This window comes from Myotis lucifugus, unplaced genomic scaffold (genome assembly GCF_000147115.1).
Source record: "Myotis lucifugus unplaced genomic scaffold, Myoluc2.0 scaffold_498, whole genome shotgun sequence".
NCBI classification, from domain to species: domain Eukaryota; kingdom Metazoa; phylum Chordata; class Mammalia; order Chiroptera; family Vespertilionidae; genus Myotis; species Myotis lucifugus.
The window spans coordinates 159,197-176,272 of record NW_005871546.1 but is presented as its reverse complement, the minus strand read 5'-3'; the positions used below and the strand labels follow the sequence as shown (position 1 = coordinate 176,272).

At 58.1% G+C, this 17,076-nt stretch overlaps 1 protein-coding gene across 1 annotated transcript; it reads left to right on the top strand.

The window, feature by feature from the left end:
* Window positions 1–600: 600 nt before the first annotated feature.
* On the top strand, window positions 601–15,573 carry PIGQ (phosphatidylinositol glycan anchor biosynthesis class Q). Its single transcript, XM_006103660.3, is given in 12 exon segments — window positions 601–747; window positions 4,416–5,114; window positions 7,516–7,647; window positions 7,802–7,922; window positions 9,928–10,054; window positions 10,386–10,472; window positions 10,475–10,538; window positions 10,681–10,792; window positions 11,556–11,636; window positions 12,242–12,356; window positions 13,958–14,019; window positions 14,899–15,573. Coding segments are annotated over 11 exon segments (1,743 nt in total). The 5' UTR covers window positions 601–747; window positions 4,416–4,425; the 3' UTR covers window positions 15,052–15,573.
* Window positions 15,574–17,076: the final 1,503 nt, after the last annotated feature.

Sequence of the window (17,076 nt, the reverse complement as noted above, 5' to 3'; positions counted from 1 at the left end):
CCAGAGCAGAAGAGGCAAGGCCCACTCCTGACGATCAGATCAGATGCCTGAAGCCTCTGGCTGGTCCTCCCGGGGCCAACAACTTCCTAGCCCACCTGTCTCTGGGGCGGGTGTGGGGTGGGTGAGAAACCAGTGTTCGGAGGGGCCGGCCTGGGGTGGGGAGGCAGCTCTTTCTGGAATTAAACATAGGGCATAGGTGTCCTTTCACCTGGGAGGGTGGGGGACCTTCAAAAGCCTGGGTCCCTCAGATGAGGAAACCCGGGGAGGTTCAGCCACTGTGGGAAGGTGGAGGGATTGGAAGGCAGGGGTGTTGGGGTGCTGCAGACGAATTGGAGGGGGCACAAGGCGCTGAGGGGGGCACAAAGACACTGTTGGGGGCCACAGGATGCTGCAGGGAGGGACAAGGACGCTGCGGGGTGGGGAGCAAGGAGGCTGGGGCGGGGGGGAACAAGGACGCTGCGAGGAAGGAAAAACAAGGAAACTACGCGCGCCTGCCCCGGGCTCCGGGGCCAGGAACGTTGCCTGCGCGGAACGCTCGGGCAAGGCCGGCGGGCAGCCCGAGCGCCTTTGGGGGCCGGACCGTCGCGCGGCAACGTTGGGAGCCGGCGGAAATGGGGCTCGTGTCCCGAGGCACCGCCACAGCGGGGCTGGCACTGCGGCTGCTGTCGTCCGCTCTGGCCCGCCCAACGCCATCCCCAACCTCATCCCGCACCCATCGCCCGAGGGCACGGCTCTCGGGAGCAGCCGGTGAGCATTCGCGGGGAGGGCTGACGTCCGTGCGGTGTGACCTTGGGGAGCCCCCCCGCCTTCCCACGGCCCCAGGCCCGGGGCTGTGGACCCCAACTCCCCGGTCGCGGCGGGACCAGGCGCCGGCGAAGGAGCGGAAAGGGTCCCCCGAAGCCTTCCCCCCGGGCCGGCGCAGCCCTCTTGCCACTCGGAGCCTCTGTTTCAGCATCAGTAAAACGGGGCCGCCACCGGCCAGGAGGGCAGCGAGCGCCGGGCGGATTGTGACCGGGCCCTGTGGGTGCTCTTGGTGGGGAGGCTCGGCCCAGCACCCTGTGGGGTGAAGGGCGCCGGGCCAGGCGTTCCCGCTGCTGACCCACCCAGCCTGGGTCTGGCTGTGGACCCTGGGGAAGGGCATTCAGGGTCAGGGACACGGGCTGTCAGCACTTTGTATCGGTCCCTGACTGCAGTGAAGGGCGAACAACAGAATCCTAGATTCATGGCCATGCTTCTGAACCAGAGGGGGAAAGGCACTGTTCACAAAACATGGGAAATGCATTTTTTTAAAAACACAAACAACATGGGGTAAAAACTAGTTCTTGTGAGCTATTGAGGAGCCGTGCCTGGGAGGCTTCTCGGAGGAGGGTTGGTTGCACGCAGCGGTTCTCAACCTGTGGTCGCGACCCCTTTCGGGGGTCGAACGACCCTTTCACAGGGGTCGCCTAAGACCATCGGGAAGCACATATATAATTACATATTGTTTTTGTGATTAATCACTATGCTTTAATTATGTTCAATTTGTAACAATGAAATTGGGGGTCACCACAACATGAGGAACTGTATTAAAGGGTCTCAGCATTAGGAAGGTTGAGAACCACTACACCAGCGAGATGCCCCTGACCAGCCATACCCGGGCTTTGTCCTGGAATCAGTTGTGCAAAGGATGAGGGAGGGGAGTGCAGCTGTACCTCATCAGGTAGACTGGCCTCCGGTTCCGTGGGGCAAGCGTCCCAGAGATCCTGGCTGATCTGGGAATGGACTGTTTCACAAGGGAACTTGGTGCCATTTCTAACAGGGGAGGCTTTTCTAGGTATGGGCCCTTGTTTTTGTTGTTTGTGGGGTGTGTTTTTTTTATTAGTCTTTAAAGGTGTGCATGCTTGTTGCCCAAGTTACCGCCGTGCTTGCTCCGAATCTGCACCTCTGCTATCGATCGCCTGCTCTTTCATCTCTTCCTGGCTGTCTGATCTGAGCAGACTTCTTTGTGCTCCTCACTCCCAGAGGCTGAGGTGGGAGCAGGGATGGGAATTTGCTCCATAATCTGTTAAGAGTTCTTTCTCACTGCCCCACGGATAAGAACATCAACTTCTGCTCTCTGCTCTTTCTTAGACATGAGGAGCTGCTGCTTTTTTCTTTCTTTCTTTCTTTTTTTCCCCGGTAAACTTTGTAGATGAAGCACAATGTGTACAAGGCGACAGATTTTCCCACAGTGAACATACCGTGTAGTCAGTTTCCCTCAGAGCACCTGTCCGCCATTGGGCCAGTTGTGCTGCTGCTTCTACTGTGAACCCCCCACCCCCACTTGTAAGTGGCCACCTGGTTGGAACAATACTTCCCAAAGGAGCAGTTTTCCTTAGCTCCTGGGAAAGCCGTCCCCACGAAGGCTGTGATGGTGGCATTTGGCTGAGCTGGTGTGTCCTGACAGGCTGGCACTGAGGTTTGGACTGTGCTGGCTGGTCCCCCGGGGTAGTTGTCAAGCCAGACACACCGGGTCCCTCACAGGCAGAATCGCTCTGTCCTCTCAGGAGGGCAGTCCCTGCAGAAGGCTCAGGAAGACCAGTTGGCTCTGGATGCCCTGGATGATGGCCACGGGGATCTGGCTCCAGGCGGCTACACTGTTGCCTGCCCTCCCTGGTCACTGGGGGAGGGGCCTTTGGACTCAAAGAGGCCCTTTCAGCTGGAGCCCGTAGCTGTGAGAGGCCCTTTTCACAAGCTGGCTGGGAGAGGCCTCGGCCCTCCAGTCCCAAGCTGGGCTACCTGCAGGGGAGAAGAGCAGCTGCATCAGTGGCCTCTGAAACCCTGGGCATTTGTGTCTGTGTGAGGCCCCCCAGGGCCCCCTGGTCCTCAGGAAAAGGCTCCCTGTGCCTCCCAGTGTCACACTGCCCCAACGTGTGTGTGTCTCTCTTCCCCTTATCCCCGAGGGCCTGGGGAGCCCCAGGCTCAGTCCAAGGCCTGTGTCTTCTCCCTCCAGTATGGGCTCCAACTTGGGGGTCTTAGCTCAGGGTGGCTGCTCTGCCCTTTATGCCGATGAGGCGGGGGCCACCAGTGTCTGAGAAAGGGCACACCTCAGTATGAATGCCCTCAGTCCATGCTGGGGGAGGTCCTGCTGGGTCAGGCCCCATCTGGGAGGGGCTCAGGTGGAAGAACGAGGTGATTGCTGAGAAACCCTCATCCCCAGTGAGCTTGCTTCTGGGCAAGTTAAGGCTCAGGGTCCCACAAAATTCCCACTTGGGGCTGTTCTTGTTGCTCAGGGGCCATGTGAGGGTAGTGAGAGGCCAGGAAGGCTGGGGTCCCTCCTCCTGAGAGAAGATGGTGTCTTTCCGTTCCCCAGGGCTAGTGAACTCCCACCCCCACTTGTGATAGCCACATGGTTGGAAGAATACTTCCCAAAGAAGGTGCTCTGCTGTGACGAGAGGAAACACTCCCCTGTTGGGAGCCCTTCCCTGAAGTGGCGGGTGGATGGGGCTCCCAGGGCAGGATGGGCATGGCTGTAGGCTTGAGGGTCAGGTGCAGGCAGAAGCCCTGTGAGAGCTGAACCTGTTCTCTGAGCACTGAGGCTCCTCCAGGAGGCTCACTGGGCAGGAGGGTGGGCTCAGGTTACCAGGCACATTTCTAGGCATCTTCTGGGGTGTCTGCACCAGTGCCCACAGCCACCAGCAGCAATTTGTTGAAATGTTCATCTTTATTCTTGCTAGCTTAGTAAGTAAATCAAGGTTGTTTAGAGTTTTAATTTGCATTACTTTAATTGTTAATGAGACTACATTTTCCCATGTGCTACACATAAAAAACTAATCAGTGTCTTTAAAAACAAAAGTTAAAACCTTTTGTTTATCTTCGAAACCCCTGTGAGTGGTACTGAGCAGGTCATGTAATTGCCTGCTTGTCTCTGAAATGGGGGAAAGCATTGACCTGCCTTGGGATGGGGACGAGGGGTGATTTGGGGCCTGTCTCACAACAGCCCAGCAGTGGTCGGCAAACTGCGGCTCGCGAGCCACATGCGGCTCTTTGGCCCCTTGAGTGTGGCTCTTCCACAAAATACCACGTGCGGGTGCGCACGTACAGTGGGATTGAAACTTCGTGGCCCATGCACAGAAGTTGGTATTTTGTGGAAGAGCCACACTCAAGGGGCCAAAGAGCCACATATGGCTCGTGAGCCACAGTTGCCAACCACTGGCCCAGGGCAGAGGGAGGGCAGCGCCCATGGGAGATGGACAACCAGGGACCCCCCCACCAGCCTCCATGGCCAAACCCAAAACTGGGTTACTCCAACCAGTGGGCTTTGGGCCCATCAGAGTGTTTGTGCCACACATTGGCCATGGCCTATAGCTACAGGGATACCAGCCCCCCTGGGGCCATGGAGGCATGGTGTTGGTGGCAGCAGCAGCTCTGAGCTGAGCCTCTCCCCTCTCTTCCAGTGTCCCCAGCATGGTGCTGAAGGCTTTCTTTCCCACGTGCTGTGCCTCAGCAGACAGCGGCCTACTGGTTGGACGCTGGGTCCCCGAGCAGAACAGTGCTGTGGTCCTGGCCGTGGTGCACTTTCCCTTCATCCCCATCCAGGTCAAGGAGCTCTTGGCCCAGGTGCAGCAGGCCAGCGGAGTAGGCGTGGCTGTACTGGGCACCTGGTGCCACCGTCGGCAGGAGCCCGAGGAGAGCCTGGGCCATTTCTTGGAGGGCCTGGGCGCCATCTTCTCCCACGAGCCCTGGCTCCAGCTGTGCCGGGAGCGGGGCAGCAAGTTCTGGAGCTGCAAGGCCACCCACCGGCAGGTGCCTACCTCCCCTAGTGCCCCCGGCGAAGACCAAGTCATGCTCATCTTCTATGATCAGCGCAAGGTGCTGCTGTCCCAGCTGCACCCGCCCACAGCCCTGCCTGACCACCAGGCTGGGGATGCCACGGCCAGCACTAGGGGCCTGGCTGCCGTCTTCGACACAGTGGCACGAAGCGAGGCACTCTTCCGAAGTGACCGGTTTGATGAGGGCCTCGTGCGGCTGAGCCACTGGCAGTCAGAGGGAGTGGAGGCCAGCATTCTCGTGGAGCTGGCCAAGCAGGCCTCGGGGCCCGTCTGCCTGCTGATGGCCTACCTGCTGTCACTCATCTCAGCTGCCAGCACCTGTCGGTAGGTACCCCTGGGGCCAGGGTAGGAAGGAGTCAGACTCCTAAGTCCTAGGCCCACCCCCTCAGTGTGAAGGCCCAGACAGGGCCGCTCGGAGGCTCATGGCTGTCCTCCACACTTCAGCTTTCCCGTATTTCCTCTCCTGGTATCTCAGAGGGCGTCCTGGTGGTGGCTGCTGTTCTGGTGCCCCGCACTCCTGAGGAAGAGCCAGGCTTCCTGGCAACCTCAGTGATTGCGTAGGACCCACAGGGTAGGGGTACTGGGTGAACCTCAGCTCCAGCCCTTGAGAGGGAGGTGAGACAATGGACAGACTGGGTTGTTGCTGGCTGAGAGCTTGTGTACTCTGCCTGGGAGTTATTCATCCTCCTAAACCAGTGATGGCGAACCTATGACACCTATCACCTCTGACACACGAACTCATTTTTTTGGTTGATTTTTCTTTGTTAAATGGCATTTAAATATATAAAATAAATATCAAAAATATAAGTCTTTGTTTTACTATGGTTGCAAATATCAAAAAATTTCTATATGTGACACGGCACCAGAGTTAAGTTAGGGTTTTTCAAAATGCTGACACGCCGAGCTCAAAAGGTTCGCCATCACTGTCCTAAACACATTAGGCCCGCCCACTTCCCTGTCCCCGCCACCAGCAGGAGAGACAGCCCTGGAGGCTGTGGGGGTGTATCCACTCACTGACAGTCATGGGTGTGGTGTGGTGGTCTCCAGCCTTGGCCACTCTGGAATCACCTGGAACACTCCTGGCTGCAGGCCTGGCCAAGGGATTTATAAAAGCCCCTAAGGGCCCTGGGGAATGTGGGGCAGCACCAGGGAGTTCTGGCTGGGCTGTAGGGGCCCCTCTCGCTGTGATAAGCCATCTCTCTGGTGGGGGAGCACCCCCTCCCCTTAGGTCTAGGGGTTTAAGTTGTCTGGTTTGGGGACTGACCTTGCCTGCTCATCAGGACAGGGGCCTGTTCTGGCAGAGAGACCTTGGCAACTGTGTGTGGACACGCCTTAGATTGTGGAGGCTGCAGGGAATGGCGGGTTTCAGAGCTTCATGATTCCCTTGGAATGAAGTATGTGAAAGTATGTCTGGGCCTAGCTACAATTTTGGGGAGAGAAGGTTCTTAGCTTTTAACAGCTTTCAAAGGACCCAAGAAAGGTTAATGACTACTCATGTGCCCCAAATTTGGATTAACCCATCAGTCAGATGTTGGTCAAGGACTGGTGGTGGTTATGGATGAGTCATGGCCGTCACCGTGCAGTAGTGAAGCCCCTTGTTTCCCCAGGGCAGGCCCAGGGTGCTGTTGGGGCCTAGGCTGCCCAGGGCTGGTCTGAACCCTGGGGAGACTGCTGTGCAGGCAGGGGTCTGTGCAGACAGTGCGAGGCCACCTTCCATTTGATTGGAGTTGGTGGGGAGGGGGCAGGAGGTATGCTGAATGCGTTTCATTTCTTTCTCCCTTTTTTAAATCTTTTTTTTAAAATATAGTTTTATTGATTTCAGAGAGGAATCGAGAGAGAGATAGAGATAGAAACATCAATGATGAGAGAGAATCATTGATCGGCTGCCTCCTGTACGGCCCCTACTGGGGATCGAGCCCGCAACCCGAGCATGTGCCCTTGACTGGAAACAAACCCAGGACCCTCCAGTCTGCAGGCCAATGCTCTATCCCACTGAGCCAAACCACTTAGGGCTATTTATTTCTTAATTTATTATTTTTTTCATTTTTTGGATTTGGTCATAGCTCATCGATTGGAGATGAAGCCTTTAAACTTTCAAGGTTGGACCTCTTCCTTCTGAAGAGTCCAAGTGCTGCTTGTTGGTGGCTCTGTATTGTGCACCAGCCCTTTCTCTTCCCCTGCCGGCAGCAAGGTTGTGAGTGGAAAGGGGCTCTGGGCATGGCTGAGTTGCAACCCAGCACTATCTTCATCTTTGCTTGCAAGCGTGTCCCCTCAATGTTTGAATGTCTGTGGGAGCGTCTCAGTGCTTCCTTTGCCTGGAGAGAAGTCAGTCCCATTGGGAGTCCAGGGCAGCCCAGAGACCCTTGACGAGGATCCCCCATCCAGCACGGCAAGGCGCTGGGTGACAATACCATGCTTTCTCTCCACTTCCGGGTGCACTTGGCCTGGAATCAGCTCTTTGTGAGATGCTCGGGCTCCCAGTTAATGGTTGTGAATGTGCCATGAGCCCCACTGGGCTGCTTATCTGGGCCCTCCCACCCGTGTTCCTGCCCTGCTGAGTTCACAGTGTGGCCATCGATGTTTGGTGCCACCAGGGACTCCGGCTGAGCCTGGCTTCCTGTCTGCACAGTGAGGCGTGTTGGTAACACTGAGGCAGCCCTTGCTCCCTGGCAGGCAGGAGAGCCCAGGAGGAGCTGAAGGCCCATCCATCTCTGCTCCTTCACAGGGTATTCAAGCTGTGGCCACTGTCCTTCATCTGCAGCAAGCTCTCCACGTGTGAGCAGCTCAGGCATCGGCTGGAGCAGCTCACGTTCATCTTCAGCACCCAGAAGGCCGAGAATGCCTCCCAGCTGATGAGGTTCGGGGCCTTCCCGGGGTCTTCTCGGCAGCGGCCAGATGTGCCATAGGCTAAGCCCCTTCCCCATCCCCTTCTCTGCACCAGACCCATCCTCACTGACCCTTTCTGGCCAGGCCGCCCTCACCGTCCACTCCTTTTGGACCCCTCCTTCCAGGAAGGCCAACACGCTTGTCTCTGTGCTCCTTGACGTGGCCCTAGGCCTCACGCTGTTGTCCTGGCTCCATGGGAAAGACCGCATTGGGCAGCTGGCTGATGCCCTTGTTCCCGTGGCTGATGTGAGTTGAATGGGGTGGAGCCAGGCCTGGACTCCAGTCCCTGTTTCCGGGGGGGTGGGGGGGGCCTTCCTGGGGGCAGCAGAGGCCCCTCAACCAGCTAGAGCAGCTCTTCCCCTCCACGTTTTGTGGCCACAAGAGCAATCCTCACTGACCCTAGACCAGTTCCCTAGGAGCCGTGGAGACTTGGATCTGCCAGGTGCCCACCTCCCACGCTGGGTCAGATTGCTTCTCTTCCTGAAGGTGGCCGTGTGTGGGGGGCCACCTTGTGGTCAAGCCTTTTAGGGGGAGCCCACCTCCCTGGGCCTGGCCCAGTGTCCTAGTGTTCCTGTTGCCGCCCCCAGTGCATGCCTTTCTGCTCTCCTGACTGCCTTTTGGGTTGGGACCTCTGCATGCTCAGCATCATGAAAACCTGTGTGTGTTCAGGGCTGTCTGTGCGCGGTTGGGCTCTGGCCTCCCATCCTTCAGTGGTCACCTCGCTCCCAGCGTTGGTTCTGTAGTTCCCATGCTGAGAGCCAGAGGTACCAGCTCATCTGCTATGCTGCTGGACTTGCCCTGCACATCTGGGCAATGTTTCCGGGGCCCGGGTGCTACTCCCCTCCTCCCTGCCACATCATCCTTATAGGGTTCCCCCTGCTGCATTCAGCTTCTCTGCCTTCCTCCCTCAGAGCCAAAGACCCTGTCACTTCTGTTGGGAGCTTGGCTTCCTGGTTAGGGCAATCCCTCTGGCCTCTTAAGCTACACACCGGCCTCTTCAGGGACCTTCTGTGACTGAGGCCTGACTGGGTGGCCCTTGTGGGCTCAGCCTCCTCTGGCCATCATCAGCGTCCAGCGTGGTTGTTTACTGGGCCTACTGTGGCCAGACCGGACTCTGTGGGCAGGAGCCCTCCCAGGCTGAGTGTCCGTGGCTTCTCAGAGTGGCCCAGCTTAGAGGAAGGAGAAAGGAGAGTCTGGGGGCTGGGAAAGAGGCTTGGCTACTTTGCCTGCTCTTCTGTGCTCTGCCTGTGGCCAACTTCACCCTAGACCCCCTTTCTGCGAAACTGCTCAGAAATATAAATATTTAATTGAAAAATGAAAGCCTCTTCCTGCTGCCGAGCTCTTATCCTTTAAATATTAAATAAGCTCTATTTATAAAGAATGTTCTGTTCCCCTTCTCACTGCTCCTGATATGGCTGAGGCCTTCACACAGGGTTGGGAGAGGCCTGCAAGGCAGGTGGGGTTGGGGGTAGGGATGGTGGTGGTGGCATACCTCTGACTGTGATGCAGGGATGTCACTACTGTGGCCACAGCATTGGCTGAGAGTCCTCAGGGCCTGCCCACTGGAGCCGGCATGGCACACGGACATTGGCTTTCCTCCTAGGGCAGCCGGACACTCACTGGTCAGCTTCATTGCTTGCTGGTGAGGGTCCCTGTGCTGTCTCTGGCCCTCACTCGACATTGATCTTGACTCTGGGTCCCCATGTATCCTTCCCTTTAGGGGACCCTCCCATCTTCCTACCTGCTATCTGGGCCCCTGACAGGCTGGACACCTTCTCCCTCACCTGAGGTCATCCACCCAGAGCAGGCCCAGGCCTCTGCTGTGGCTGGTGGTGGGTGGGTCCTTGGTGGAGGAAGACTGGGTGGGCCCACAGGCTCCCCCTGCAAGGTTCACAGTGAGCCTGGGTCTGTCCCATATCCTGGAGTCTGGGGCTAAGGGCTTCTGTGGGTATAGTGGTCAGAGTGGTGAGATGGGGCAAGGATGCTTTATTCTGAGGTTGATTCCCATCAGGGGCTACCTGTCCAGAAGGCCAGGGACAGACTATTGGCATCATAGGTTGTGCCTCTCAGCCCCGAATCCCAGAATATCTGTGAAGAGGGGTTCCATGGCCAGACAAGTGTGGGAAATCCCATGTACCCATCATGATAGAAGATGGCAGTCCAGACACCTGGAGAAGGGGGCCCGGGCTACCTCTGCCTGCACAGACGGGCTGGCCCAGTTTGTGGACAGCATGCCCCTGTGTCCTCACAGTGGGTGGCCGAGGAGCTGCAGCACCTGCTGCAGTGGCTGATGGGCGCACCTGCCGGGCTCAAGATGAACCGGGCACTGGACCAGGTGCTGGGCCGCTTCTTCCTGTACCACATCCACCTATGGATCAGTGAGTGCTGGGGGTGGGTGGGCCATGGGACTGCCCAGGGATCCCTGACTTGGCTCCTAAAGCCTGTGCCCTCAGGGACACAGGCCCTGGTTGAGCAGGGCAGTGGGGCCCAGGCCTGGCACCATCCCCTTGGTCCCTGCTTCCTGCCCTCCTGGCGTCCAGTGTGTGTGGAGCCCAGCTGTGCTAGGCTGGCTAGTCTACTGAGGGATGGCCAGTGGCATAGTCTGTCACTCACAGTTTCCAGAAGACTCAGGCACCATCCTCAGTGAGGACTTATGGGGGACCAGGACCTTCTTGAGCACCCCCTCAGGGCTGACCCCCCTCCTGCCAGGCTACATCCACCTCATGTCCCCATTCATCGAGCGAATCCTGTGGCACATGGGCCTCTCAGCCTGCCTGGGCCTGACAGTTGCCCTGTCCATCTGTCGGACATCATCGCCCTCCTCACCTTCCACATCTACTGCTTCTATGTCTATGGTGCCAGGTGGGTGTGTGCTCCCCACCCGAGTAGGCTGGCCCAGTGCAGCCCTCCATACCCTGGGCACCACAGACAGGCCCTGGGGCTGGGTGGCTACAGGGGTGGTGCAGTACCCAGACCCAGTCCTGATGGCGCCCATGTCCTGCAGGCTGTACTGCCTGAAGATCTGTGGCCTTTCCTCACTCTGGCGCCTGTTCCGAGGGAAGAAGTGGAATGTTCTGCGCCAGCGGGTGGACTCCTGCTCCTATGACCTGGACCAGGTATTGAGCAGGATGCTGGGGATGGTGCACCCTGGCCTCAACTGGCCAGTGTGACCTCCCAGCTCCAGTCCAGCCAACCCCTCTAAATGGGCCTGGCCAGTGCAGCTGCTTGGGCACCATGAGGAGGCAGCCTGCTCCTGTCCTGCAGCTCACTTGCCACAGGGACGGCATCAACCCCGGGGGACCTGGGGAGTCTGCAAGATGCAGGGTCATGTGGGGCCTTCAGGCAGTGCAGAACCTTATCCCCATGGGAGGTGGACCCTGCTCTCAAGAGGCTGCTGGGCCCTAGGGAGTCAGTGGTCAGCAGGCACTAGGAGTGACGTGGCAGTGGGCCCTAGACATGACCCTAGGCACGGGACGCTGGAGGTGACCCAGGCAGCGGGTTCCTGGTTCTGACATCCCATTAGCTTGCTCAGACCTAACACATGGAACCTGAGTGCTCCCCTCCAGGGCGTGTCTTTTTCTGCATGATTTTCACAACCCTTTGTCTTCGGTGTATGTGGCTGTACACCTTACTGGCTGGTCCTCTCTCTGCCCCCAATTCCCATGCATCACTGAGTCTGGAGGGCACGCATTCATTCCCCCCCAGTGCTGGAGAGAGCTGTCATCAGCAGGCTTTCGTGAGTTGTCTCAGGAAGCCAGTGTCCTACTAGCAGGCATCCCCTTTCTGCTCAGTTATAGGGTGGGCTTGGTGGGGAGGGAAGCAGGGGGCTGTCCCCAGTGTGAGCTCCAGCTGATGCCAAGGGTGCCTTTCTCCTGGCAGCTGTTCATTGGGACTTTGCTGTTCACCATCCTGGTCTTCCTGCTGCCCACCACGGCCCTGTACTACCTGGTGTTCACCCTGGTGAGCTATGGGGGACTCTGGGCATGGCACCTGGCTGAGGGGCTTTGCCCACAGTGCTTAGACTGGTCACTGCCAGATGTGCCTGCCAGCCTGCAGTTATGGGCCGGCTGTAGGCCGTATGGGGTATGGCTGTTCTAAGCTCTCTGGGCAGTGTGTGCTGGGCCCTGGAGTGTATAGGGGTTCTACCTGGGGGCCGTCACCCACCGCTCTGGGACACTTAGCTGGGTACAAGGAGGACAGGACCCACGGTGGGCAGGTCATGGTGGTGGTCTCCCCATGTCTGGCGTGGTGGTGGGGACTCAGAAGGAGGGGAGCAGCACCCAGGTGACCTGGGCCGAGGGGCCAGTGATTCATTTCCCTGGATCAGAGCACCATCTCTTCTGACCTTGTGGGAGGGCCAACCTCTCCTGCCTTCTGCTTCCCTGCCTCCTTGTGCTTGCGTCTCAGGTTTGGTACATGATTAGTGCCCTCCTCAGAGTGGGATACATGCTCTCCCAAGGCTCTCGAGTCCCTGGTCACCCTTCACTGTGGCCCAGAACCCGTCAGGCTGCTCTGCTCTGGCCATGATCCTGGCTCAGAGGCCCTGAGCACTGTCTCTGCTGCAGCTCCGGCTCCTGGTGGTCACTGTGCAGGGTCTGATTCATCTGCTCGTGGACCTTATCAACTCCCTGCCGCTGTATGCGCTCGGCCTGCGGCTCTGCCGGCCCTACAGACTCTCAGGTAGGTTTGTGCTGGGTGGGCAGGCACACACCTGTGGGCCCTGCAGAAACACCAACTGCACCATGTGTGCCTCCTGCCTGGAAGCGGTGGTGTGCGTGGGGTGGGTGGGAAGGGAGGACAGAGACCCCTGGTCCCAGGCCGTCTGCTGGACCAGTTGCCTGCACTGAGCTGGAGGTAGAGGGCCCAGCTGGTGCTCAGGTTTCAGAGGCCACAGGGGTGATACTTCCTTTTTTCACCCTTTTCTATGACAAGTGTGAATATCTGCCCTGAGTCTGTCCGCAGTGGTGTAGGTAGCACCTGCATGTGGCTCAGAGAAGATGTACTCGTGTGTTTGTGTGGGGCTGTGTGTGCCTGCTGGTAACTCTCAATTTTGGAGGCAACGTGCCAGGACGGAAGATGCTGGGCTGGCCAGATCTTTGTGACTAGAATGTACTCCTACCTGGTACCCAGCAGACCACTCAGCGCCCTTCCTCCCAGCTGCCCCGGCCATCCCTTGTGCAAGTGGCTGCCCATTTTTATGCTGATACTAACCACTGGGTTGGCCACATGCCCCTAAGGGGAGGCTGTCCCCACCAGTTGGTCATAGGGTTGTGGGTTGGTGTAGGGGCTTTGAACACAGGGCACTTGGAGATTTCTAGCACAGCCCCTGTCCAGCAGTTGTTCATGGGGCCCCCAAGTTGGCCACAATGCCCAGGAGGCCCTGACCCCAGTTTGTAGCTGGGCAGCTTGGGACACACCCAAGAGCTCATTGTGGCTGCTCTCAGCCAGCTCAGAGCCAGAGGATGTGAATATGAGTGTTCCACGGGTTTCGGACCTGAAGTCTGTCTGCTGGATGCCCTAAACCCTCTGTACAAGGCTCTCCCTACAGATGGCCAGGCTAGGGACCCACCTACTGTGCTGCCAGGTTCACTCAGCCCCCAGCCTACACCTCAGAATGCCAGGACAACACAAGTGGAGAGACCAAGACTTGGCACCCTCCTCCCCCATACCCTGGCTCACTGCCAGAGTAGAGTTGTTTTAACTTCACATTAAAGGCCCCAGATGCCGCTGTCTCCTCTCTTCTTCCCTGAATTTGCCTTGGGCCTCTTCATCAAATAATAATTAGCTCCTATTTCTCTTTTCAAAAAACCTTCGGCCTGGGAATGCCCAGGGGTGGGTGTCCAAACTGTAGGCCAGGGGCATGGTAGGTCCCAGTTGGCCACACACATAGAATTTGGAAGACATTTAGATGCCAGTAGGACGGCCGCCACCCAGCAAGTGCCCGTTGGCTCTGTGGGAAAACCTACGTCTCATTTGGAAAACAGCACAGGCTGTGCTCCACTGCTAGCCAGACACTCAGTTTTTCCTCAGTGGATTTGTGCAGGAAGCTTTGATATCGGCCCAGCAACCCATTCAAAGAGGCATATGGGAAGGACAGGCGGGGCAGATGAGCTCAGGCAGCCCTCAGAGTGCCGCCCAGAAGTGAAGGGGCCTCCACCGCCAGAGCTCCTCTGTCCACGCCTTTCTCTGCTGACAGAGGAGGAGGACTGATGGCGGCTGTCTTCTGGGCCCTGGGAGCCCTGGAAGGCCACTGTCCTCAGGAACACCTGCTCTCCTTCTAGCTGGCGTGAAGTTTCAAGTCCTGGAGCATGAGGCTGGCAGGCCCCTCCGCCTCCTGATGCAGGTAAGGCCTCTGCGTACCCCTCAACTGCTGTCTGTGGACAGATCCCTCTCCTTACCCCATGATGCTGCCCATGTTCCTGGGCAGCTGGGATCAGGCCCCTCTTTGCTGCCCTGGGTTTAGAGCATCATGGGCCCAGGGTAAGGTACAGGCAGGAGGGCCCAGCAGAGCTGAGGGGTACAGCCCAAAGGGAGACTTTCCCACCCCCAAGGCCTCTCTGCACCGTGACCATCTCTGCCTGGAACCTTCCCCAGTAGGGCCCATGGACAAGATCCCCTGCACTGTCAGATGCATTTGGCTGTCTAGGGCTCCTGCCTACTTGGCTATGGGTCCCTGAGTCCTGCCCTGGGCTCCAAAAGCTCTTGTTCCAAGCAGAACAGCACAAATTTGGTGAAGGCATCAGAACATCTGTTCTCTGTTGGACTCTTACCTGAAACAGTCTTGAAGCCCCAGGCCTTCAGGAGGGAGCAGGTTACTTGCCAGATGACCCCCCCCTCAGATGATTCACTGGGTACCAGTGTTGGGTCCAGGCTGGTGGGGTTGGCCTGAGGGTCACTGGGAGAGGTCAGATGCGGAGGCAACCAGTGCCCTGTGTGGTTTTCTCTTGTGAGGTGTGTCCCTGAGAAGGCTCCTGGGAGTTCCCTGAGTCCTGGGGTGGAGGGGTCTGCACTCGGCCAGCCCAGTCCACTCTCCTCCCTGCAGCCTGCTCAGAACAGGTCATTCCCTGCAAGCTGCTCATCCTACCCCATGGACCACAGGCAAGAGCACATCTGGCACAGAGCTGGCCCCAGGGACACCCCCCAACCCCCTGTGAGGGCTTTGAGGCCTAGAGAGCTCAAGCCCCAGGGAGTTGGGGGCTGACTGCTACCCTTGTGCTTCCAGATCAACCCCCTGCCCTACAATCGTGTGGTACACACCTACCGCCTCCCCAGCTGTGGCTGCCACCCCAAACACTCCTGGGGTTCCTTGTGCCGCAAGCTGTTCTTCGGGGAGCTCATCTACCCCTGGAGGCAGAGAGGGGACAAGCAGGACTGAGGTACCCGGCCACCAGCCTGCCCAGCACCGTTGCGCGACATGGTCAGCCCTCAACCCTGCCAGGGTGGTGTTGACTGTCAGGTAGCATGTGGGCCTGCATTCTACCTTCCCTGCCCCCTGTTCATCTGGGACCACTGCAGGCCCCACTGGGCCTTGCCTGTCATATCCTTCCAACTATGAGGTTGAATTTGAGGTCATAGGGGTGGCCAGCCTGGTCAGCTGGCCTGTACTCCATAATGAGCTCTGTTTGCCTCAGGACGCACTTCCAATCTGTTGTGATGGCACTGTTAGCCCAATGCCCCTCGCCCCCCAGGTCTACCCAGGAGCCCCACCCCCCTGACTCTCCTCAGACCCAGACCCTGTCCAGGAGGGATTTGCAGAGTCCCACCTCTGCCCACCATTTCCTTTCTCAGTGGGGTGAGCTGACAGGTCTGGCTGCTCTCTGGTGGTCCAGCTCTGGCATGGGTGGAGGGACTCCCCCAGGTTGCACTCAACACTTCCTGAGACTCTGACCCCCCGCCCCCCAAGCATCTCCTTCCTTGGGGGTTTTTCTGTCCCTGACACCTCCCAGCTGCCTCAGTGGAGCAGTGGCCAGTATGAGGGATCCAAGCAACCACCCCTGGCTCAAACCAACAGCCCCAATGAGGCAGGACCCTCCAGGAAGTTGGATGGCAGTGCTCCTCATGCCCTAAATTGCAGTGTTACTTGTGATGCTCCCTGGGGAGATTGTTTTGCAGGAGGAGCCAACCACATGCCTTTGAGAATCCCTGTGTGAAGCCAGGCCATATGGGGTGCTCGGAGCTGCCTTGCTAGAAGCTGAGTGCCTACCCAGCCGCTGCCCTGTTCCTACCACATGCCTGCCCTGTGTCCCTGCAGGAACAGCCCCTTTGGCCAAATCTTCCATCTCCCCTCACTGGCTTCTTGCAGAAGCAGGCAGCTCCTGGGCAGATGCTTCTGTAGCCCCTGGGGTGGGGTCCTGGCACTGAGGTTGCATCTGCCTGCCGGCTGGCTACAGAATCTGTGTGGGTGTGAGCCACAGAATCCCCAGAGTGAGGAAACCTGAAGATATGGCATCACACGCGTGCCATAGTCAGGGGGTAGGGGTGGGGGCAGTACTTCCTGTCCATTGTGGGCACTCAGAACTGTCCACTTCTGCCACCTACACTCCTTGGGTACCAATCACAGTGGGGGCCCCTATGGAAGTCCTCACCAGCCCAGCATCTGCTGGGATAGATCCTGGCTCAGTCTTTCTCTGATGTGACATTAAAGATTCATGTGTTTGAGTGTGATGCTCTGCCTTCTCATGTCCTGTGTGCAATGGGTCTGGGGGGCTTTCTTCTACTGGGGTCGTCAGACATCTGGTTCCCATTATTTGTTCTAAGATGTCTACCACACCTTTTCTGGTGATGCCAAGATGGGGGCACTGGGCACCCTGTCTCTGGGAGCAGGACTCTGCAGGCCTGGTGAGTGGGTGTATAGGCTCTGGCCCTTAAAGATGTCCCAGTGTGGGTGGGTGGACCCAGGACCACTTGCTTTCTGGTTTTAGCCTTGCCCTTGCATGGGTCTCCCACAGCCGGGGTGCAGGCCTTCCTGCTGTTGAGGGGTGAGCGACTCCTGGCTCTGATGAATATGTCATCACCTGAAACTGGAGGACTCTGCACAGGCACTCCCTGACTGTCCTACAGCCTCCCGGAATCCTCAGGTGGCCTCTTCTGCATCTGTTGTCTTGGCTGTGTAGGGAAGGGACTGGCCCAGAAAAGTCACTCAGCAACTCCCAGTCCTGCACCTTCACCCCAGAGGTCCCACATGGGTCCTGGTGGGCAGGGAGTGCGCCCCCAGTGCCTGCTGAGAACAGCCCCGCAACTGCATTTCTGGACGGTGCTGAAATGTCCCCACTTTCTCTGGCCAACCTGCTCATCCTTTGCCACTTTTGTCCCTTTACTCCTGCCAGGGCTCCCGTCAGGTGAGGGTCCCGCTATGTGACCCAGACTACTACAAGATGGTAGCCACATCACAGGCCAGCCT